Source organism: Cnephaeus nilssonii (genome assembly GCF_951640355.1).
Source record: "Cnephaeus nilssonii genome assembly, chromosome: 15".
Lineage (NCBI taxonomy): Eukaryota > Metazoa > Chordata > Mammalia > Chiroptera > Vespertilionidae > Cnephaeus > Cnephaeus nilssonii.
Genome location: NC_137086.1, coordinates 38,880,390 through 38,901,323, shown reverse-complemented (window position 1 = coordinate 38,901,323; position 20,934 = coordinate 38,880,390). Strand labels below are relative to the sequence as shown.

The 20,934-nt window shown below is 40.2% G+C and overlaps 1 protein-coding gene across 1 annotated transcript; it reads right to left on the bottom strand.

Moving 5' to 3' along the window:
• Positions 1-1,026: 1,026 nt before the first annotated feature.
• On the bottom strand, positions 1,027-7,845 carry LOC307111641 (serine/threonine-protein kinase MARK1-like; the record flags this gene model as incomplete). Its single annotated transcript, XM_079791633.1, has 4 exons — positions 1,027-1,118; positions 5,721-5,850; positions 6,691-7,285; positions 7,442-7,845. The coding sequence occupies 4 exons, from the start codon at positions 7,843-7,845 to the stop codon at positions 1,027-1,029; spliced, it is 1,221 nt and encodes a 406-aa protein (XP_079647759.1).
• Between the last annotated feature and the right edge of the window lie 13,089 nt (positions 7,846-20,934).

The following is a 20,934-nucleotide window of genomic DNA, read 5'->3' as shown; positions in this document are numbered from 1 at the left end:
GACTTCAACTTTTAAGTTTGTAAATGAAAACCCGCAGCCTTTACTTCTTGAGACTGTTGCAAAGATGAAATGAAATAACAACTATGACCTGACTGGTATATAAAGTGTTCAAAAAATGGTAGCCACTGTTATTAAAAGAGGCCTTCTCTGAATAATCACTTCATTCAAAGTTCCCTCTCTGACCCCATTCTACTCTCTACCATATTACCTGATTTTATTTCCAGTGTACCATAGAGGAAGATCTAAGATAACTTCTATTTATTAGCTCCTTCTAGAAGAGATAATGGATTGAAACTGTAGGGAAAAACCCCATAGGAACTCGTGGTTATTGGCACAGCCTAGTAGTAGGGAGTTGGGGAGAGGACTGCTTCCGAGAGCCCTTCTCCCTTTGCTGCCTGGAGGCTGGAGGGAACACACCTGCTTTCCTTTTTGTTCCCTGATTGCAGACAGAAAGATTTGGAAAGGGTTCCCCTCCCCCACAATGAACTCCATTCCAGGTCACTTGGGGGAGGGGCGGGAGAAGCAGGCATTGTTTTCTCTCCCAGCCTCCCCATCTTCCACCTGTCCCCTCAGGAGCCAGCCCGCCCGCCCGCCCGTATAAAACATTCACTCACCTTTTGTTAACCCTTGAGCTTTTCAGAGCAAACAAGCATCTCCGAGAGGAGGAAACACTTCCAGGCAGTTGAGGTGAATACCTAAATGCAAAATTACAAGTTTGTGCTCGTTGGGGAACTCAGGTGGATTACTTTCATAGTAGTTTCAACCCAATGGGAAGGGTCGGGGAAGTCAAGACTGTGAGTAATCACATGTTGAAGTTGGCTCCCATCAGGTCCTTAGACTAGCACCCCAGATGGGAAATTCTACTCTTGGCCATCACTGAAACTCTAAAAGATCACTTTTTCTCTTGAACCAAAGATTATGAACCTGGGAAGGACTTCAAAATTTACCTTATGAAGCACAACTGCTTTCGTTTTACAGATGTAGAAACGGAGGCTCCCGAGTTTTAACCACGCCTGCAAACTGTCCTCAGTGTTCACTGTGGACCCAACGCTGGAATCTCAGGGACTCGACTCCTGGCTCACTCAAGTGTCTGTTGACTCCATATCTGTCCTCATTTACTGAAAAAGAGCAAAGAGAGAAAATAGAGTTTGATGTCCTAACTGAGACAGGATAAAGGGCCTGGACCTTGTAAAGTTGAAGTCAAAAAGTAGGGAGAAAGGACAAAGGGTTGAGCAAAGCAAACTGCTCAGGTGAGTGAACCTTGAAGTAAATTTCTGCCAGCCCAGGCAGCAGAGAGGTTTGTTGTTGTTATGCCTCCCACCCCCTCTCTAAGGAACATTCTAGGCTGTGTGGGGAAACATGGATTATTGTTGTTGTTTCCCATTGCCGAGAGCCATATTTGGGCATGGAGAATTTGCACCGGTTGGAAATTCAGTAGAACCTTTAATATTTCATTTGAGTGAATCTCTAGGAAGGTTGGGACTTGAGCAAGGGTGTGATAAAGATAATGTGAGCTAATCTAGGCAAGTGTTCACTGTTTGTATTTTGGTTTCTTTACCTCACATGTCACACCTATATTTGTTGGTTTGTCAGGTGAGTAATTTCTTCTGGATAAAAGAATGTACTGTATACTTTGTCACCCATGCATTTAGTATGAGGTAGCTGTTTAGTTCAGTGCATTTACAAAGTGCTCTAGGATCATTTTTGGTAGATATTCTTTATTGAACCACCATGGAGAAAATGTGAAGCACAGACTCAGAGACAGTGGAAACTGCATTGTCACACAGCAATTTGTCAGTCCAATCAACACAAAATTCAAGCTAGTTAAATCTATATTATATAATTATTTATGTTTGGAGTCCGTCAGAAATGGGAGTTTTTGGTAAATAGTTGTTATTATCCTGGAGTGAGGTCATCCTATGATTCCTCTGATTCTTGGAAAATATAAATACTTAAAATTGACTAAAAAGGAACAATTAAAATTCTTGAAAAATACAAATAATTGAAATTGACTAAACCCAATGGAGTAATACATAAGGAATAAATTCAAAATGCTGTCAAAGAATTGTTTTTGAAAGAGACTTTAAGTCCAGGGTTTTATTCCAAGTGACTTTTCCCAAGTTTTAATAAAAATTCCCATTGTATATAAACTGTTGTAAAACAAAGGAAGAAAACCATTGCAATTGTTTTTCAAGGCCAGCCTATTCCTGATACCAAAATGTAACAAAAATGATACTGAAAAAAAATCCTACAAATCAATCTCACTCATAGTGAGAAGTAATAATTCTAAGTAAAATCTAGTAAGTTATTATATCTAGTGGTGTATTAAAGAGTGATGCACCATGAACAAATAGTTTATTAAACCAATTAAAAATGCTTTACCCCAGGAAATCTAATATGTAAAAAAGAAAAAATATGAGAATTTCTACAGATTTTCAAAAGCTAAAAGTGAATATTCATTAATAATTCTTGAAATCATAGATTCCAAAAGAAGGAATTTTCCTTAATTTGATATGGAAAAATCTAACTCAAACCAAGAGATAATGCTATTTATGAAGGTAAAATAAGAAGGACATTCTTATTAAAGTCAGGAATAAGGAATAAGGGAGAAGATTTACTAACACCACTGATATTTAATATAGTTCTGGAAATTCTGACAAATGAAATTGCTATAAAGAATGAGTGCACTTATGGAAAGGAACATAAGCGGTATCATTATATGCACATTACAGAAATGTCCATCAAGAATAAATAATCAAGATCAAAATGTACATTAAACAAAATTGTACTTACAATAGAAATATACTTAGAATCTATACAGCAAAAAAGAAGATATTCACAATAATAATAAAATATAAATTACCTAAAGGTAAATATGCAAAGTAATTTCAATCTATTTGAAGGAAAAAAACATAAAATTTCATTGAGTGCCATAAAATAAATGAGGATAAATGGAATGGTATTTGCTGATATAATATTACAAAATTTCAATTTCTTTAAATTAACTTTTAAGTTTAATGTAATTACAAAAGAGTACAGATTATAATTCTCATATTTTATTTTGGAGGCAAGTTTTAACAAAAATGAATCTAAAATTTATCTGTAATAGCAAATGGGTAAAAACCACAAGAAATTTTGAAAAACAGAAAGTAAAGGAGGGGAGCATTTGTGTTGTGCAATATTATAATATTTTAATATTACAATAATAAATGGCTTTATACCTATGTACAGATTGACAAATAGGTCTCTGTAAGGATATAAAGAGCCCAAAAAGTGTATTTTAAAAAGGTGGAAATTCCAATCAGTAGGGAAAGGAAATACTTTTTTTTTTTTTTTTTTTTTATAAAAGGGTTCTCAGAGAGTTGATTAACAATTTGAAAAAAAATACAAAATAATGAATGTAAATGATATGGAATTTTTGGACTGGAACACAGATTCTTTGTCCGCCGGAATTGAAGAATGAATCCACAGACAGAAAGTGGTATAGCAAAGGTGGAGATTTACTGAAGAACAAGTACAGACTCCCACATGGGGAGAGAGAAAGAGTCCCACAGAATGGACTCCCACTTGGGGAGGGGGAAAGGGTCCCACTGAGTTCCTTTTCCCTATGGCTTATAAAGGCTGCAGATCCTGGTGCCTTGACATCCCCTCTGATTGGTCACTATTCCCTTACAGTGGTTACTATAGTAACTCCTGGGCTCAAAGGTCAACCTCACTTGTGAGGTTGTCTCCCCCCACCCCTCCTTCCCTGTTGTTTTCCTATTCCCTTTGGGCTTTCTCCCTCTCCTTCTGAATGAAGGGCTTCCTTCTCTTTATTTTGTGAATATAGACCTTTTGCTGTTCCCAGTTTCCTCAGTCTGTGGAAATATACTTGTTGCAGCTTTCCAGCTCCCCTATTCTATGGAAATATACCTTCTGCTGCTCTGCAGCCGTGCTTTCCTCCATGGACCCCTTAATTTCCTTCTAATGTTTCCTAAACCTGTCCTATTTTACCCCCAAAATTCATATTTCATAAATATGACATTACAAGACAGCTAGAAAAAGGTAAATATATGAATTTGAGATAGAAAATAATTTTTGTCTATTATATTGGAAAAGATTGATGGTATTGACTCTAAAAATTTAATAGCTTGGGTATGTAAAAGGATGGTCAAAATTACTTTTTTCAAAACTCCATGCAGGTCCGTATTAGCCTTACAAACCTGACAAAACTAGATTAGTGTGTATAGCCCTTGTCCTCGGAGATTTGTAGAAAGTTATCAGCAGCACTTGTTTAAAACTGCAACTTCCTGGGACAGCAATAACAATTGGAAAAGATAATTTAAAAAATTAAAGCTGAAAAACAGCCTGGCTGGGTGGCTCAGTGGTTGAATGACTGGTTTGATTCCAGTCAGGGCACATGCCAAGGCTGTGGACAGGGGGTGTGTAGGAGGCACCCAATCAATGTTTCTTTCTCATTGAAGCTTCTATCTTTCTATCCCTCTCTCTAAAATAAATAAAATAATATTTTTTAAAAAGCTAAATAACTTAAAAGTAAAAACTGGAGAATGAGAAGCTCCAGCATCTTCCTGGGAATCTAGATGGCCATATGAATGTGTGCTACTCAGGAAAGACCAGAGATGGTCCTAATCTTTCACCTCTGGCTGACCTTGTAGCTCTGCAGAAGCAGTACTAGTAAGTAAAGGCTAACAAGAGTTGTTAAGTGCCTGAGGGTTGAAGATGTGCCTCAACAGGCACACAAAGCCTCTCCACAATAGCTGGTGGACTTACTACTTCCAGGCATTTGAGCAATCTTTATCCAGTCACTAGTTGACCACTTAGCTAACCAAGCTGAGGATTCAGTGACCACACACAACAAGGAATACAGGCTTTACAGAATTTGTTCATAAAATTCACTAAACAAATAGCAACAACAACAAAAAAAAAACTAGCAGTGACAATACACTGTGAGTGATGAAATCTGGTTTTCAAAGTTGCCATATCTTATTATTTAAAATGTTCAGTTTCCACAAAAATTTATGAGAGCTAAATGTAAGAGCTAAAACTATTGTTAAAAAATATAGGCTCAAATGTAGGATTATGCAATGATTTATTTTATTTTTTTTTTGTGGGGGGGAGAACCAAATGCTTTAATAAGAAGCCCCACAAACATGGGAGCCAAGGAGCAGGGGAGGAAAGTGACCCAGGAAAAAGTCCGGTCTATGACGTTTCAGTCAGGTGGGCGCTGGGGGGTGGGCCCACAGCGAGGGCAGCCCCTCCTCTTGACCTCCAGGGGGCGCCACGCAGTCTTCCCAGTTTAGCAGGCATTTTGGGCAAGGTGCTTCCGAAGACCACGGTGCTGCTGGATACAATAAATATTTATTAAATTAAAAACAAACAACAAAGCGACTAGCAAGATAATATGAATAACATAAATCTGTTATAATAAAAATAATTTTTAAAATGATGTTTGCAGAGCATTGAAAGAAATGTTTGAATATGTGGGCACCAAACTGTTAACAGTGGTTGCTTCTAGAGAATGGAATTACCCCAGCTCTTCACTTCCCGCTTTATAGATATCTACAGCATTTACAGTTTTATAACAGTACACGTTGTTTTGGTAACTAATAAAACTTGACATAAAATTTTTAAAAAACACAAACCCTCCTGATGTGAGTCCCCAGCAGAGGCCGCCTCCGCGGTGTGCACCCTCCCTCGTCGGCTGGACCCAGTCCTCTCACCTGCACACGCAGCGGGTGTTCTGGCACCGCTCTCCCCGCGGCTCGTGGCATCCAACCTCTGGCTCGTCTCCAGCACCACGCGCCCGGCCTTCCTGGAGCTCCGCACCTTCGCGTTGACTGTGGCCCTTGCCTTGACGGTTCTCAATTTTACAAATTACATTGGATGGACTTTGTTCCTTTTAGAACGCCTCTTTCTGGTGGGTAACCCACAGCACGTGAATTTCAGGAAGGCTCGGAAGGCCCTTCTAGCCAACCCCGGCCGGCCCTGGCTGTGGGCAGAGGAAGAGGCGGGGGTGCTGCCCTCAGGCTGCCCAGCTTGGCGGCAGCTTTCAGGGGCGGCTCCCTCTGGCGCTCCACCCCTGATGCTGCTGCTGCTGCTGCTGTGGAGGCAGCGGCTGTGGGTCGCGGGGGAGCCCCCAGGGCCAAGCTGCAGGTCTGGGCTGGGGGGAGCTGTCCTGAACTCGATGGACTCTAATGGGGGAGGGGTGGTCATGGATTCCAGGCTGGGTGGGGGCCCGGTCACGTTGAAGCACAGGTAGTGTGGGAGGATGGAAGACTGTTCAGCCCCCCCATCAGATGGCTGAGACCCCTCTTCAGCCCCCCCATCAGATGGCTGAGACCCCTCTTCAGCCCCCCCATCAGATGGCTGAGACCCCTCTTCAGTCCCCCCATCAGATGGCTGAGACCCCTCTTCAGTCCCCCCATCAGATGGCTGAGACCCCTCTTCAGTCTCCCCATCAGATGGCTGAGACCCCTCTTCAGTCTCCCCATCAGATGGCTGAGACCCCTCTTCAGTCCCCCCATCAGATGGCTGAGACCCCTCTTCAGCCCCCCCATCAGATGGCTGAGACCCCTCTTCAGTCCCCCCATCAGATGGCTGAGACCCCTCTTCAGTCCCCCCATCAGAGGGCTGAGCCGCCTCGTAGCTTGAGGAAATGTCACTGCTGTCCGGGGAGCGGTAGGGCCTTACCTTCACCTTTCGGCCTGGCATCTTGGTCTCCATCATCCTTAGGATCAGGTAAGTGCCCATCTCCCTGTCATATTTCCTCTCCCCTACAGACTGCTCTACCTGGTCTGGCTCGAAGCCCAGCATCTGCATCATTTCCAGGACCTGGGGGTCCAGGTCCCCCCCGGGCGGCTCGCTGTAGGGCCTCAGCTCCTCCTGGCCCCTGTTGAGCCAGGGGTGCTGTATGACCTCGTCCAGGGTCGGCCTCTGGCTGGGGTCGACAGTCAGCAGCCACCTGAGGAGCTGCTTTCCTTGCCTGGACATGCGGGGTGGGGCCTCGAACTGCCCGGCCAGGACCTGCCTCTTAATTTTCGCTAAGCTCTGCCCCTGGAACGGCACCGTCCCCGTCACGGTCCTGTACAGGGTCACGCCCAGGCTCCAGACGTCCGCTTTCCGGCCATCGTACGGTTCCTGCCGCAGGACCTCCGGGGCCATGTAGTAGAAGGTGCCGCAGAAGGTGCTCAGTTTGGAGTCGTCGCTCACCCTCCGCCCGAAGCCGAAGTCGGCCAGCTTGACGGTGCCGTCCTCGTCCAGCAGGATGTTGTCCGGCTTCAGGTCCCTGTGGGCGTGGAAGGACATGTGTGAACACGTGGGCACCAGCTGTCCACAGTGGCTGCTTCTAGGGAAGGAATCACCCAGCTTCCCGCTCCCCGCCTTATGGCCATCTACAGCAGTGACAGTTTGACAACATGCACACGGTGTGGACTAATCAGACCTGTGGGCGATGCCCCGCCGGTGGCAGTACTGGAGCGCCGACACCACCTGCCGGAACGCGGCGCGGGCCTGCCGCTCGCTCAGCGGGCCGTGGCTCTCCAGGTGCTCACGCAGGTCCCCTTCCCGCACGTGCTCCATGACCAGGTAGAGCACGTCTGGGGTGGCGATCACCTCAAAGAGCTCTGTGATATTTGGGTGCTGGAGGCTTTTAAGACAGTAGACTTCCCGAGAATATCGAGAGAAGCCCTTCGGACTAATGGCCTTTACAACCACCTCCGTCCCCGTGGGCACGTGCCAGGCCAAATACACCTTGGCACAGGCTCCGTGGCCAATCCTGTACTGGAGAACATAGTCTCCAATACAGTGCTCCTGGGTGTCGGAGGGGGCTGAAAAGTCATTAGACATCGCTACTCCAAAATAACAAACAAAAATAAATAACTAAAATAAAAAAGAAAAACAAAAAGAAAAATAAAACAAAAAATAAAACAAAATAAAAATTAAATTAAATAAAAGAAAATAACAAAATAAAAAAAAACAAAATAAAATAAAATAAAAATGAAAAAAAAAGAAAAATTAAATGAAAAAAAAAAAAAAGAAAACAAACAAAAATGAAAAAAATGGCAAAACCTATCTAAGGAGTCCAAGTCCACAGGTCACCACAATCAGCTTCCTGGGCTATAACGGACAAAATCCTCGGCCCAGTCAGGGCCTTTTTATAGGAGTGGTTTGCAATTCCTTCACAATGGCACCTTATGAGGTCAGAGCAAGAAATGGACCAATCCCGGCTGGGGAGTGGTTTGTGATTCCATCACAATGGCACCTTATGAGGTCAGAGCAAGAAATGGACCAATCCTAGCTGGGGATAAACCATAGTGGTTTTCTCACTTTTTGGTCTCATGACCCTTATACTCTGGAAAACACAAAAAGACACACACTTGTTTATTTGGGATATTATATTGATATTTATTTTATTAGAAATAAAAATCTATAAGATGTGCGTGTGCATGCGTGCACACACACACAGAAAAGTCAGACTTATTCTCATGCTCCAGTTCTCAGTTCAAATATCATCTGCTTAGTTCTAAGATCAGATATCCCTGATCCATCCATCCCTACCTACCTCACTCAGGCCATCACGTTTGTCATCTTCATAGCACCGACCACAGTGGGGCTGATTCTTGTTTACTGTCTGTCTTTCCCATGAAGGAAGGGGCAGGACTATAGTGTTCCCGGAGTCTAGCACAGTGAGTGGCAACAAAATAAGTGTTTAATAAATGTTTGTTCACTGGATTAACAGAAGAGTTTGTGGTAACAAAATATGACCAAGTATTAATCAAAGTGATTCTAAAAAACAGTCATGTTCTGTCCTCACTCAGCTTTTGGGGCAGATAAGACAGGACCAAGGAGTGCTAAAGTCTGGGTTTCCAGGTCTGTGGTTGCTCAGTGAGACTGAGGAAAAGCCAGCTGGCAGGAGCCTCGCTGTAAAGATTCAAGAAGATGATTCGTCCTTCCACCGGCACTTGCTAAGGACGAAATAAATTTGGACCTGCAGTAAGGCTGCAAGGTATGTTTACATGTTGAATATCCATTTCCAGATTACACAAAAGACTTCTCTGGATGAAAGAATGTCTACAGAGGTACAAAGGGTGTGGTAATATGTTGGGGCAAATTCCACCCTTTATGGAGGCAGAGAGGGAGCAGGCAGCCTTGAGGACACTTTGGGGGAGCCTCTGGCATATTCTATTTCAAACTAATCTTCTAAGGAAAATTCCTACTTTCAGTACATCGAGTGTTTTAATCACATGTATGTTATTCTAGTAACCATTTTCCTTTAACACTTCCTAAAGTCTCAGCCTTGTGTAAAGTGAATCTTTAGAGGGATTAGCCTGTGAGCTTCTCCCTCTAAAACACTTTTCGTTTGTTCATTTTTACCTTCCTGCTGTGATACTCAGCTCCTAAACATGATAGTCTTTGCTGCTGAGCTGATTGGGACCCAAATGGGAGACATTTCATCAATTCTAGACAGATGTTTACAAGTTACAGTCAGAGATTACAAGCAATGATTTCTTAAATATGACACCAAAACCACAAACAATAAGAGTAAAACATAGATAATTTGGGCTTCATCAAAATTAAAAAGTTTTGAGCTTAAAGGACACCTCAGTTTGTTGAGCACTGTCCTGTGCATCAAAAGGTTGCAAGCTTGATTTCCAGTCAGGGCACATCTGGATTGAGGGTTTGATTCCTGGTTGGTACATGTATAGAAGGCAACTGAACAATGTCTCTCTGTCTCTCTCCCTCCCTCCCTCCCATCCCTCCCCCCCCCACCCCGTTCTCTCTCTCTCTCTCTCTCCCTTTCTCTTGTTCTCTCTCTAAGCATGTCCTCAGGTGAGGATTAAAAAATAAAACAAACATTTGCCAAAATAAAATCCCCCTTAAAAAAAAGAAAGTGTAAAGACATTCCACAAAATGAAGAATGATTACTAATTTGTACAAAATTTCCTTTGGGGTTGATAAATTGTTCTGAAATGAAATGGTAATGATGAATGTACAACATGTGATTATATTAAAAACTACTGAATTAAAATATTTTAGGAAAAATTGTTGGAATAAATTTTATTTCATTATACAGGCATATTTTGGAGAAATTGTGAGTTCAGTTCCAGACCACTGCAGTAAAGCTAGTACTGCAATAGAGCAAGTTGTAATCTGTTTTCTGGTGGATGGTCTTGCCTTTAATTTGTAAAACATGCAACATCTGAGAAGTGCAATAAAGTGAAGTGCAATAAACATTGTATCCCTATAGTTGTATCTCCCATTTTACCTAATCACCTGCTCAGTTTGTCTTTTTAATGTTTCTTCATTTTTATTATCTAAAACATAATATAAAAATATTCAAAAAAATTTTCCAGTAGTTAATACAATATAGATGGTTACCCACTTAGAATGGTTTCACTTAACATTTTTTTGACTTTACAATGGGCCCAGAATGAAATTAGAGACTGTCCTTAGAATTTTGATCTTTCATGGGCTAGTGTATGGGGTACGATATTCTCTTGTGATGCTGGGCAGGGGCTATGACCTGCAGCTCCAAGTTAGCCCCATGAGCATGACAGTAAACAACTTAGAGTCTACTGTGTTTTTCTTATGTTGTCTAATTTTGTCCAACTGTAGGCTAATGTAAGTGTTCTGAGCATATTTAAGGTAAGCTCAGCTAAGCTATGCTGTTTAGCAGGTTAGGTGTATTAAATGCAGTTTTGATTTACAGTATTTAAAATGTGCAATGGGCTTATCAGGATGTAACTCCATTGTATTAGTAAATCGAGGAGTATCTGTATACAGAGAAACCTTAAGCCAGCTCCTGATTAATGTATATATACGGAGGTATCATAATCCAAGTGGCAAGTTATCCCTAAAAGGTTTATATTCCATTTTGGTGCAGAAACACATGTAAAAGGAGATGGTTGTAACATTTGAAATGATGAAGAGAATGTCTTCTTACATAAGAGACCAAATAATGAGCAGTTGCTCTTGGATGAAGAGCTCAGCATCAGTATGAGATCAGTACTTAGAAGCCTCTCTTTTCCTATGTACACACTTGGATTGAAAAGAATTGGGATAGCCTAGGACAGTGGTTGGCAAACTCATTAGTCAACAGAGCCAAATATCAACAGTACAACGATTGAAATTTCTTTTGAGAGTCGAAAACCGGCTTCTGCGCGTGGGCCACGAAGTTTCAATTGCACTGTACATGCGCGCCCACACGTGGTATTTTGTGGAAGAGCCACACTCAAGGGGCCAAAGAGCCGCATGTGGCTCGCGAGCCGCAGTTTATGGACCACTGGCCTAGGCCCTCTGCTCTCTATGCGTCATTAACAGCCTGATTTAGAGAGAAGGGGAGTTAATAGCAGAACTAACATGGTGTAAACTGTAGTTATAATTGTATATTTGCAGTTGCAGCATATTAGCTAATGATTTGTCAGTAAGATTTATCTAGTTCATTCTATAGTGTACACTCGGCTCTTCTCAATTATTTACTTTATCTTTATGATATCCCCACTCATCTGGCTTTCTTTTCACCATACTAAACTGAGCAGTATTTTTCACTTTTCTTTGTCAGCTTTTCTTTCTTTTCCTGATCACTAAATGCTGTTATTTTTTCTTATTTACACTACCTTTTTTAGTAACCTCCTTCAACTTCATTGTTTTGAATACGAGTCTATATCTTGAAGACACTCAAATGAATATGTCCAGCTAGGTCCTCCCCCAATTGCCTCTTAAATATTCACACTTGCTATCTAATAAATATTTCATCATTAATATATCTATATAACAATTATTAATTCCTATCCCACCAAATCTACTGCTCCTGAGGCCCTTATCCATTTCAGTAAATGGCACCACTGGTCACCCTGTTTCTCCAATTAAAGATCTAAGAGTAATCCTTTCTTTCTTTCCTTTCTCACACCGACATCAGTAAATCCTATGGACTCTGCCTCCACTTTGATCCTCATCTCTCCATCTGCTCTGCTACAACTCTCACTTAGCCATTTCTTAGCTTGACCGCTATAAAATATCAACTGGTACAGCTTCCACTAAATTCTTCTATTTAGCAGCATCTACTAAAGCTGAATATATAATTCCCTATGACCCAGCAGTTCTAGGCCTATATATATATATACACACAGCAGAAATACATTCACCCAAAGACGTGAACTAGAATGTCATTGTTCACAATAGTCCCAAACTGGACACTATCCAAATGTCCATATGCAGTAGAAGAGATAAATTAATTTATAGTGTAATCACAAAATTGTATACTTTATTGCAATGAAAATGAATAATTTATGACTATATACAACAATGTGGATAAATCCCTTAAACATAAGATCAAGCCAAAGAAAATTGACAGTAATGAGAATACACAGCCTGATTACATTTGTATAGTGAAAAATATGGAAAACTAAGTTATGCTTTTAAAAGTCAAAATATCTTTGAAAAGTGTGTGTATATGTGGGGGAAAGGTTTGACTATAACTGAGAAAAAAGAATTCTGAGGTGCTTGTGATGTTATGCTCTTTGATTTGAGTGTTAGTTACATGAGAATGTTCAGTTTGCAAAAATGTATCAACTTAATACTTGTTTGTATTTTCTGTATAGGTATTATATTTTAACAAAGACATTAAATTTTTTTCCTAAAAAATAATTCACAAACATCAATGTAAGAAATAAAACTATAAGACTCTAAGAAAGTCATCTTCATGACTTTGGATTAGGTAATAATTTTTTAGATATGACACCAAAAACATAGACAATAAGAGAAAAACAAATAAATTGGACTGCACCAAAACTTAAAATTTTATGTTTAAAGGAATTATAAGGTGAGAAGACATCCTCAGAATGAAAGAAAATATTTGCAAATCATATATCTGATCAGATTTATATCAAGAATATATAAAGGATTTATTCAACTCAACAGTAAAAACAAATAATCCAATTGAAAATGGACAAAGGATGTGAATAGATCTTTCTTGAAAAAATGTATACCCCTGGCCAATAAGCATATAAAAGATACTCAAACGTAATTAGTCGTTAGGGAAATGCAAATAAAACTACAATAAGATACCACTTCATACCCACTTGTATTGATATACAATAAAAATATAATATTGTTTACTGATAAACAATAACAAGTGTTTGTAAGGATGGATAAATTAGAACACTGCTGGTAAGAATGTAAAATGGTGTAGTCAATTTGGAAAATGGTTTGATAGTTACTCAAAAAGTTAAACATAGAGTTACCATATGACCCAGCAACTCTAGACCTAAATAATATACTATATGCAAGAGAATTAAAAACATAAGCTCATATAAAATCTTGTACAAAAATATTCATAGTAGCATATTCATAATAACCAAAAATGCAAACAACCCAAATGTCCATGTAATGATGAATCAATAAACAAATTATAGTATATCCATACAATGAAATATTATACAGCCAGAAAAAGAAATGAAGTACTAATGCATGTAACAGCATATATGAGCCTTGAAAACATTGTATTAAGTGAAAGATGCCAGATACAAAAGAACAAATATTGCATGATTCCATTTATAGGAAATGTGCCAAATAGGGAAATTCATAGAGATAGAAAGTATTTTAGTAGTTGCAGGGAGTATAGAGAAAAAAGGTATGGGGAGTGACTCTTCATGGGTATAGGATTTATTTTGGAGGGAGGTTATGAAAATGTTCTGATATTTGTGAGGATGGTTGCAAAACGCTGTAAAATATACAAAAGACTACTTAATTGTAGTTTAAAGGGTGAAATTTTTGGCATATACATTTTATCTCACAGAGCTGTTACTTTAAAAATCTATAATAATAAAAGTATAATATGCTAATTAGACCAAACAGCAGAACAACTTTCTGGATGTTATTCTGGACATCCTTCTGGATGAAACTGTGATGGTGGGGGCTGAGGCAGAAGGTGGTTAGGGGCGATCAGGCAGGTAGGTAAGCAGTTAGGGGCAATGAGGCAGGCAGAGTGGTTAGGAGCAATCAGGCAGGCAGGCAGAGTGGTTAGGGGTGATCAGGCAGGCAGGCAAAGTGGTTAGGGGCAATCAGGCAGGCAGGCAAAGTGGTTAGGGGCAATCAGGCAGGCAGGTGAGCAGTGGGCAAACAGGCAGGCAGATATTAATTGTATTTTCCAGATATTTGTTTAAAGTGCCATGTTGGAGAGAATCAAACATATTATGAAGACCAATATAGATCACATTGCTTAATTTACCCCATTTACTATATTTTATATCATCATAATAGGAGATTTTAATATCATAGTACTTACTACTTAATATGGTAAAAAAAAATTGAGTTTTTGATGATTATTTCCTGTGTTCAATCAGGTCAATAAATTAAACATATATGTCTGTTATTCTAGGTCATTCTTTTCCCCTCCAAAGAGCTTAAGCTATTGCCCCTTCCCATCTATTATTCTCAAGCTTTCATTTGCCTATTCAGAATCCAACATCTGCAGCTCTTTGCTGCTCACTGACAACTTCCCTTCCACAACCCTGGTTGCTATTATTGCCTTTGTTGTTGCCAAAGTCCATGTGCCATGAGAACTATTTCCTTTTATTCCACGGAGAGAGATGCTGCTTCTGATCTCTGATCGACAAAAGATGATATCTGGGAATACCAAAATATCCTAATTGGATTCCTAATCCTGGGCCACATTCCCAGTTTGGGGAACTGTAATAAATATGCCAGCAAAATCATATTCTTTCAAGGATTTCCAAATTTACTCCAGGGTTATCTAGGATAAAGATAAGGTTTTCAGACCCTGCACATCAAAGATGTAAAATTATTACTTAGGACATGTGTTTGGTTCTTTAAAAGAAATAAATTGGGGTGATTTGGGTATAAATACTGCTACTGTAATTTCCTATTTAAATTAAGCAGATTAGCTCGCCTTTCCAAACATGTCACTCAATTTCAGCCCTGCCCTGGTCATAAAAAATGGGGAAGAGATGTGTCTATCTTTTAAAATATGTGCCAATCATATATTTGGCTACTCAATATGCTGTTTGTTTCCAAATACTGTTACTTCAACTTTGAGCGGTTATCAACACCATTAATCAATGGATTATTTACTAAACTTAGTTTCCTTTCTTCTCTCCTTCTGAAAAAGATGCAGGAGACAAGTGAAGAAAAGCCAGACATGTGTATTCCATTTGAAACCCATGATTAAAAAGCTTAAAAATTCAAGCCAACGTAAAAAACTGTTTTATTTTAATACACTGGAAGGTTTCAGTGAACTCCATTATTTTCACTCACTATTTGCTTGAATAATTTAGGCAAGAAAGCTAAATTATACATAAAGTGTACAGTTAGAAGAAAAAGTTCATGCACAGCCCTAGGCTACAGCCTCCCCTAATGATGTCTGAAGTCAGTGAAAAGAACTCGTTAGACTGAGAGTAATTTCTCAGGGTTTAATTTTTTTTTCTTAAAGCAATAATGTTCTTATAAAAATCTGACAAATAATACACTAAAAGAAAAGCCACAAAAGAGAACCTCCAGTTAAGGCCTTAGCCCCTGTAAACTTTCACTTAATCTCATGTAAAAGTTGGTGTACGACATACAACAATGCATGATGGTTGGCAGCCTTGACTGATCTGATTCCACCGGGAAAGTGCACGTCTTAATTGAATAGAGTTGCTATTTGGCCTCATTAGAATTCTGAAGTTATGGAGTTAAAAAGAGATGCTTCAGGCTTAGAGATAAACTCGAAATTGACTGTGGGAAGGGGATCGGCACCCACTCAGTATACCATCATTTGAGCAAGTAGTTGCCACTTGCTAGGATATTGTACTTCAGGAGCAACCCATATCATCAAACATTTACAGATTCACTAAAATGTTCACATGCCCTTTAAGTGTAACAACAGAGAAACTGACTGCAGTAAGATGGCAGGAATACCAAACTGGTACTGTAGTCACCTTTGATTTCTGGGATGCCTTTATTCTTTTCTTAAAGTTACATAATTGTAGAATTTGAAGAATCCAGTTCAGCCCCTTCGTTTTTACAGATGAGGAACCTGAGACACAGACAGGGGAAGTGATAAGCTCAAGGCTATGCAGTAATGTGTTTGTTTATTCATTCCAAATATTTATACATTGAGAGACAGAGAAAGGAATTCCAAGTAGAGAGACCTGCAGTATGTGAAGGTAAAAAGGTGGGAACCAGCATGGTGCCTTGGGGGAATGAGAGGTACCAATTATTGCCTGTTTACCTCTCCCCCAGCCCCCAATTCTAAGGGAATCTGCACCAGGGCAGGTTAAACAGACAGGTAAGGGCACAGAGACTCTGGAGCTGATGGCCTGAGATTGAACCCTGAGTATGCTTTGGAATAGCTATAAAATTTAGGCAGTCACTCTGATGTAGTTCCTCTAACAGTAAAATGATGGTGGTAATAACAGAATCTACTTCTTAGGGTTGTTTTGAATAGATATTAATGCATATAAAGTATTTACAGACATGTCTAACATTTAAGAGTTATATAAATATTAGTTATTATTATTAATAGAACATAAGCCCTTCTATATGAATTAGGGTTCCTGGCCACAGGTAAGGAGTGGTAGGCAGTTGACTGTGTGCATCTGTCAAGTAGCCAATGTCCTATAACTTGTGTGGCCTGTGTTTAAAGAGATAAATTGGGCCATCACAGTAGGGCCATTAAAAATTACAAAATGGAAAACCAAAAATATGGGCTAGTTAACAAGAGGCTGAGAGGAAATATGGCTGAGAAGACTCAGGGTAGGGCAGGCATTATAGTCCCAAGTGAAAAATGTTATGAAGTTTTGAGGAAGCCAACTGGTTGGAAAGAAGAATGGGGTGTGTGCCTGCACACATGCATGTGCACACACTACACACATACAAAAAAACACAAGCAACCGCCGTTCCTGAAAACTTTGTATTTCTAGGCTATGTCTGTGGGTAAAGACTCTCATTAAATCCTCTGTTCGTAGAGGTAACTGGAGTGAATCTCAGGTCCTTGCAATCAAAAGATTGCACTCTCCCACTTGCTCTTTAGTAATCTTTTCTCATCAGGAGAAAGTGGGAGAGTGAAGCTTAGGAACCAAGAGGGGGGAAAATTTCAAGGTGAAGAGATTGATCAGCAATGTCAAGTGCAGACTAAAGTTCATATAAGCTAAGGGCACAAAAACCATCCATTGAATGTTGCAGACTAGAAGTTATTTGAGACTTAAGCTAAAGGAGTGAGAACAAAATAAAGATGACAATGGATTGAGGTAGAAATAGGATGGGAAACAAGGAAAGAAAGCAAGTATACTCCAGCTGTAAAAGAAAGAAAGGTAAAGAGAATGTGGAATCAAATAAGGATTATTTGTTTGTTTAGGACAAAATAGACTTGACATGCAGATGAACTGAAAAGCAAAAGTAGTGATAGCGGAAAAGGAAGACCTGAAGGAGCTGGGTTCCTACTGAGGAGGTAGGAGAACACACAATCCAGGGCAAAGGTGGAAGGATGAAGCCTTGGACAGGATGCAGGACAATGCCTCCATGGAGATAGGAGGAAAAGAGGAAAGGATGGAGGCCAGTGAAGATAAATTTGTAGTTGAAGATTCAGCAAGTTGAGGGAGCTTTGTGTTTAAGGGAGTTGTTTTTCTCAGGGAAGTAGAAAGCAAGAACATTTGATAAGAACAAGGGAAAAAGCTACGGTGCAAGGAATTTGAAGAGAAAAGAGAATGTTAGAACAAACACGGCAAGGACCAGGAGAGGGGTTGAACAGGATCTCATAGAATTACAGGCCAATTAAAAGCCCAGTTAGGTTTGAAGAACATTGGTGTGTGGTAGCACTAATCCATGTGGTGATTTGATTTCATCAGCACTGGTCCCCAACCCGGATGTAGGAGGAGAGAAACCAAAAGACTGGAGGATGCAGGGTTGCTGTACTGGAGACGCAAGAAGAAAAGAAAGTCCAGAGTGACGGTAAAAGAAAGATGGACTAATTTAGGTTTCTAAGAGATAAAAATGACTTAAGAGAGAGATGTTTGGGAGGGAAGAAAGAGGGGTTTGGATTGGAAATTTAGGGGTAGGTGATCAAAAAATGGGAATTATGAGAAGAAAAGAGTGGTGACAAATACAACAGGAATTTATTATTAGTGTGTGGAATACTGGAGTTTAAAATTTCAGAAATAAAGCAGTTATTTGTTGCCCAAGCCAAGCTCAAAGGCAGGTTGCCTTCTTTAGTTATAATTGTCCTTTCTTGGAATGCTTCTGGCTTCTCCTAAAAGTCCTAGAGTGACAACCAGAAGGCCAAACTTGTAGAGCCTGGCACAAACGTTTGCCAGGGTGATCTATCCTCTTCTGTCACTGAGGCTCAGAAAGACTGAGAAACTGTAATCACACTGTTCTTTGGAATCCATTGCAACGCATTAATAACTTGCTGTGATATTAGCAGCTTTACATCTTACACTGGCATCACTTTGTCACATAAGTTTAATATTGCATAGCTTGGTATTAATGTGATATAAAAGTAAAATTACATCATGTAGCTTGGTATTAATGTTATACAAAAGTAAAATTACATGCACACTCTTTATGTTGTTACTAGAGGCCTGATGCATGAAAATTCGTGCAAGAGTAGGCCTTCCTTCCCCCAGCTGCTGGCACCGGCTTCCCTCTGGCACCCAGGACCTGGGCTTCCCACCTCTGGCTGCCGGCAGGCACCCAGGACCTGAGATGGCTTCCCTCAGGCCTTGGCTTCGTCAGGAAGGACGTCCAGAATGACGTCCAGAAGATGTCCGGTCTAATTAGCATATTACCCTTTTATTATTATAGATATTGAAATCTAGTGTGTATATGGCACTAATACTATTCATTTCCTAAAACAAAGACATTTGAATGTTATGTTAGAATAAGAAAGCAGATCATTACATTTCCAGAACCATGCAGTGGACGAGGAGGACCCAAGGGACTTGACAGTGGTGAGCTCTGCAGAAAGCAATCTGAGGGTGGTTCCCACTCATGACAACCCAAATCTTGCCTTCCCTGGTGACCAGGGCAGTGCCCTGGCCCAGCTGCATTAGAATAAGAGTCAGCAAACTTTTTCTCTAAGGATCAGTTAGTAAGCATTTTTGTCTTTGTGGACCATTTGGTGGCAACTACTCAAGTCTGCCATGGTAATGCAAAAGCAACCGCAGGCAATATGGAAATAAATGAGTGTGCTGTATTCTGATAAAACTTTATTTATAGACACTGAAGTTTAAGTTTCATGTACTTTTCACATGTCATGAAGTAACCTTTTGATATTCTTTTCAACCATTTAAAAATGCAAAAACAAATCATAGCTTTGGGGCCCTCAGGCCATAGTTTGTTGCCCTGTGGTAGAAGATTATGAATTTATAGGGGCCCCAACCCAGGAATCCCTAGTAAGCATGAACAGATTCAAGCTCTCTTACAGAACTTATGAATGCTAATATGTACATTCCCAAACTGACTTTGTGGGGGAGTAGGCATATTTTTTCCTTTCCCTATTTTCCACTTCCTCTCCTCCCACCCCCAGAGAGCTGCCTTTAATGGATTCACTCAGTGGTGTGTGCTCTGAATGCCTGGCCAGAGCATGCCATGACCTTGTTTGTCAAAGTAAAAAGGACCAAATTATTTACTATAGACAAAGCCTTCGGATGCCCTCCCTTTCTATTTAGTAGCAAAATATTTCCCAAGCAGAAGGCCAACGTTATGCTAGTAAATGCGAGGCATTATTTTTATCTAATATATGTAACATTTAAGTATATATTTTATATTATATATAGCATGTATTTTTATAATATATATTATTTAAATTTTATTTACTTTTACTTAGATATCATGTCAGGTAGCAGGCTTCAAATTAGATTGAAAATTATTTGAATCCATTTTGAAGTAATGTTGTAAAGTGTATGGGGCAACTAAACTACTCCCCTTACCTTTTTGTTTTTTGACTTTGAGCCAATAGAGAAGGACAGAGATCATCCTGGCAGATTTTTGAATGACAGAGAAGATCTAGGTAAGCCCTGGGCACATTTCAGAAGGAAAACCTGGACTTTGACTACCTGGAACATCTCATCGATGGAGAAGAGGAGAAGACTGGGACCATGATGGTGAAGGGTGAGGAACATGCAGAGGGAGATGAAGGGGCGAGGCTCAGGAGGAAAAACCATGGGGTTTACCTCATCACCCCTACATCTCCTTGTCTTTGTATTGCTAACTCCAGTCAAGCACATTCCTGGTCCAGTTCTCTTCCTGTGAAGAGTCTGAGGAGGCAAAGAGGTACCATTGTGGGATGGGGGCTAAGGCAGTGGGGGAGCTCATCACAGGTGCTATGTGATTATAGACTGATGCTCTGGTTCCAGAGGTGCAGCTAGAATCATGTTCCTTTTCCACTTAGGTCTTAACCGAGGCACAAGGATTTATTGCCATTTCACATCCCTCAGCAGAGAGAAAGAGTAAGAGCCTTACTAAATGAGGGAAGTTAAAGTTGACAGTATCTGATTGTTCAGAGGAGGGTGGATGGAATACTACTAATATCCTACAGGGTCCGGGACACTGAATCCTTTTTTTCCATTCTGGGGGAAGACTCTATTTCTGGTAGTGGATTTTAGTAGGTACAATATGATTTTGGCAGGCACCATATCTTGTTGCCCCAGGCTGTCCTAGAGAGATGGGCACTAGGGCCATTCTCTATGGAGCCAGTAGGGTATGGTACAGTAGGGTAGCTAAGCATTGAGAGGGCGGTTCCCCAGTTACCAAGAATCTACTCATCCTTTGAAAACATGTATTTTAAAGAATAGGCTGACCATAGGACCCTGTTTGCCTGGCTCAATCCCAGGCATTTCTATTCTAATTATTAAGTGTCCATTCCTTATAACTATAAGATTACATCATACATTATATGATCACCCTAAGTAAAGTTACTGCATTCCAAGTCTAACTTTC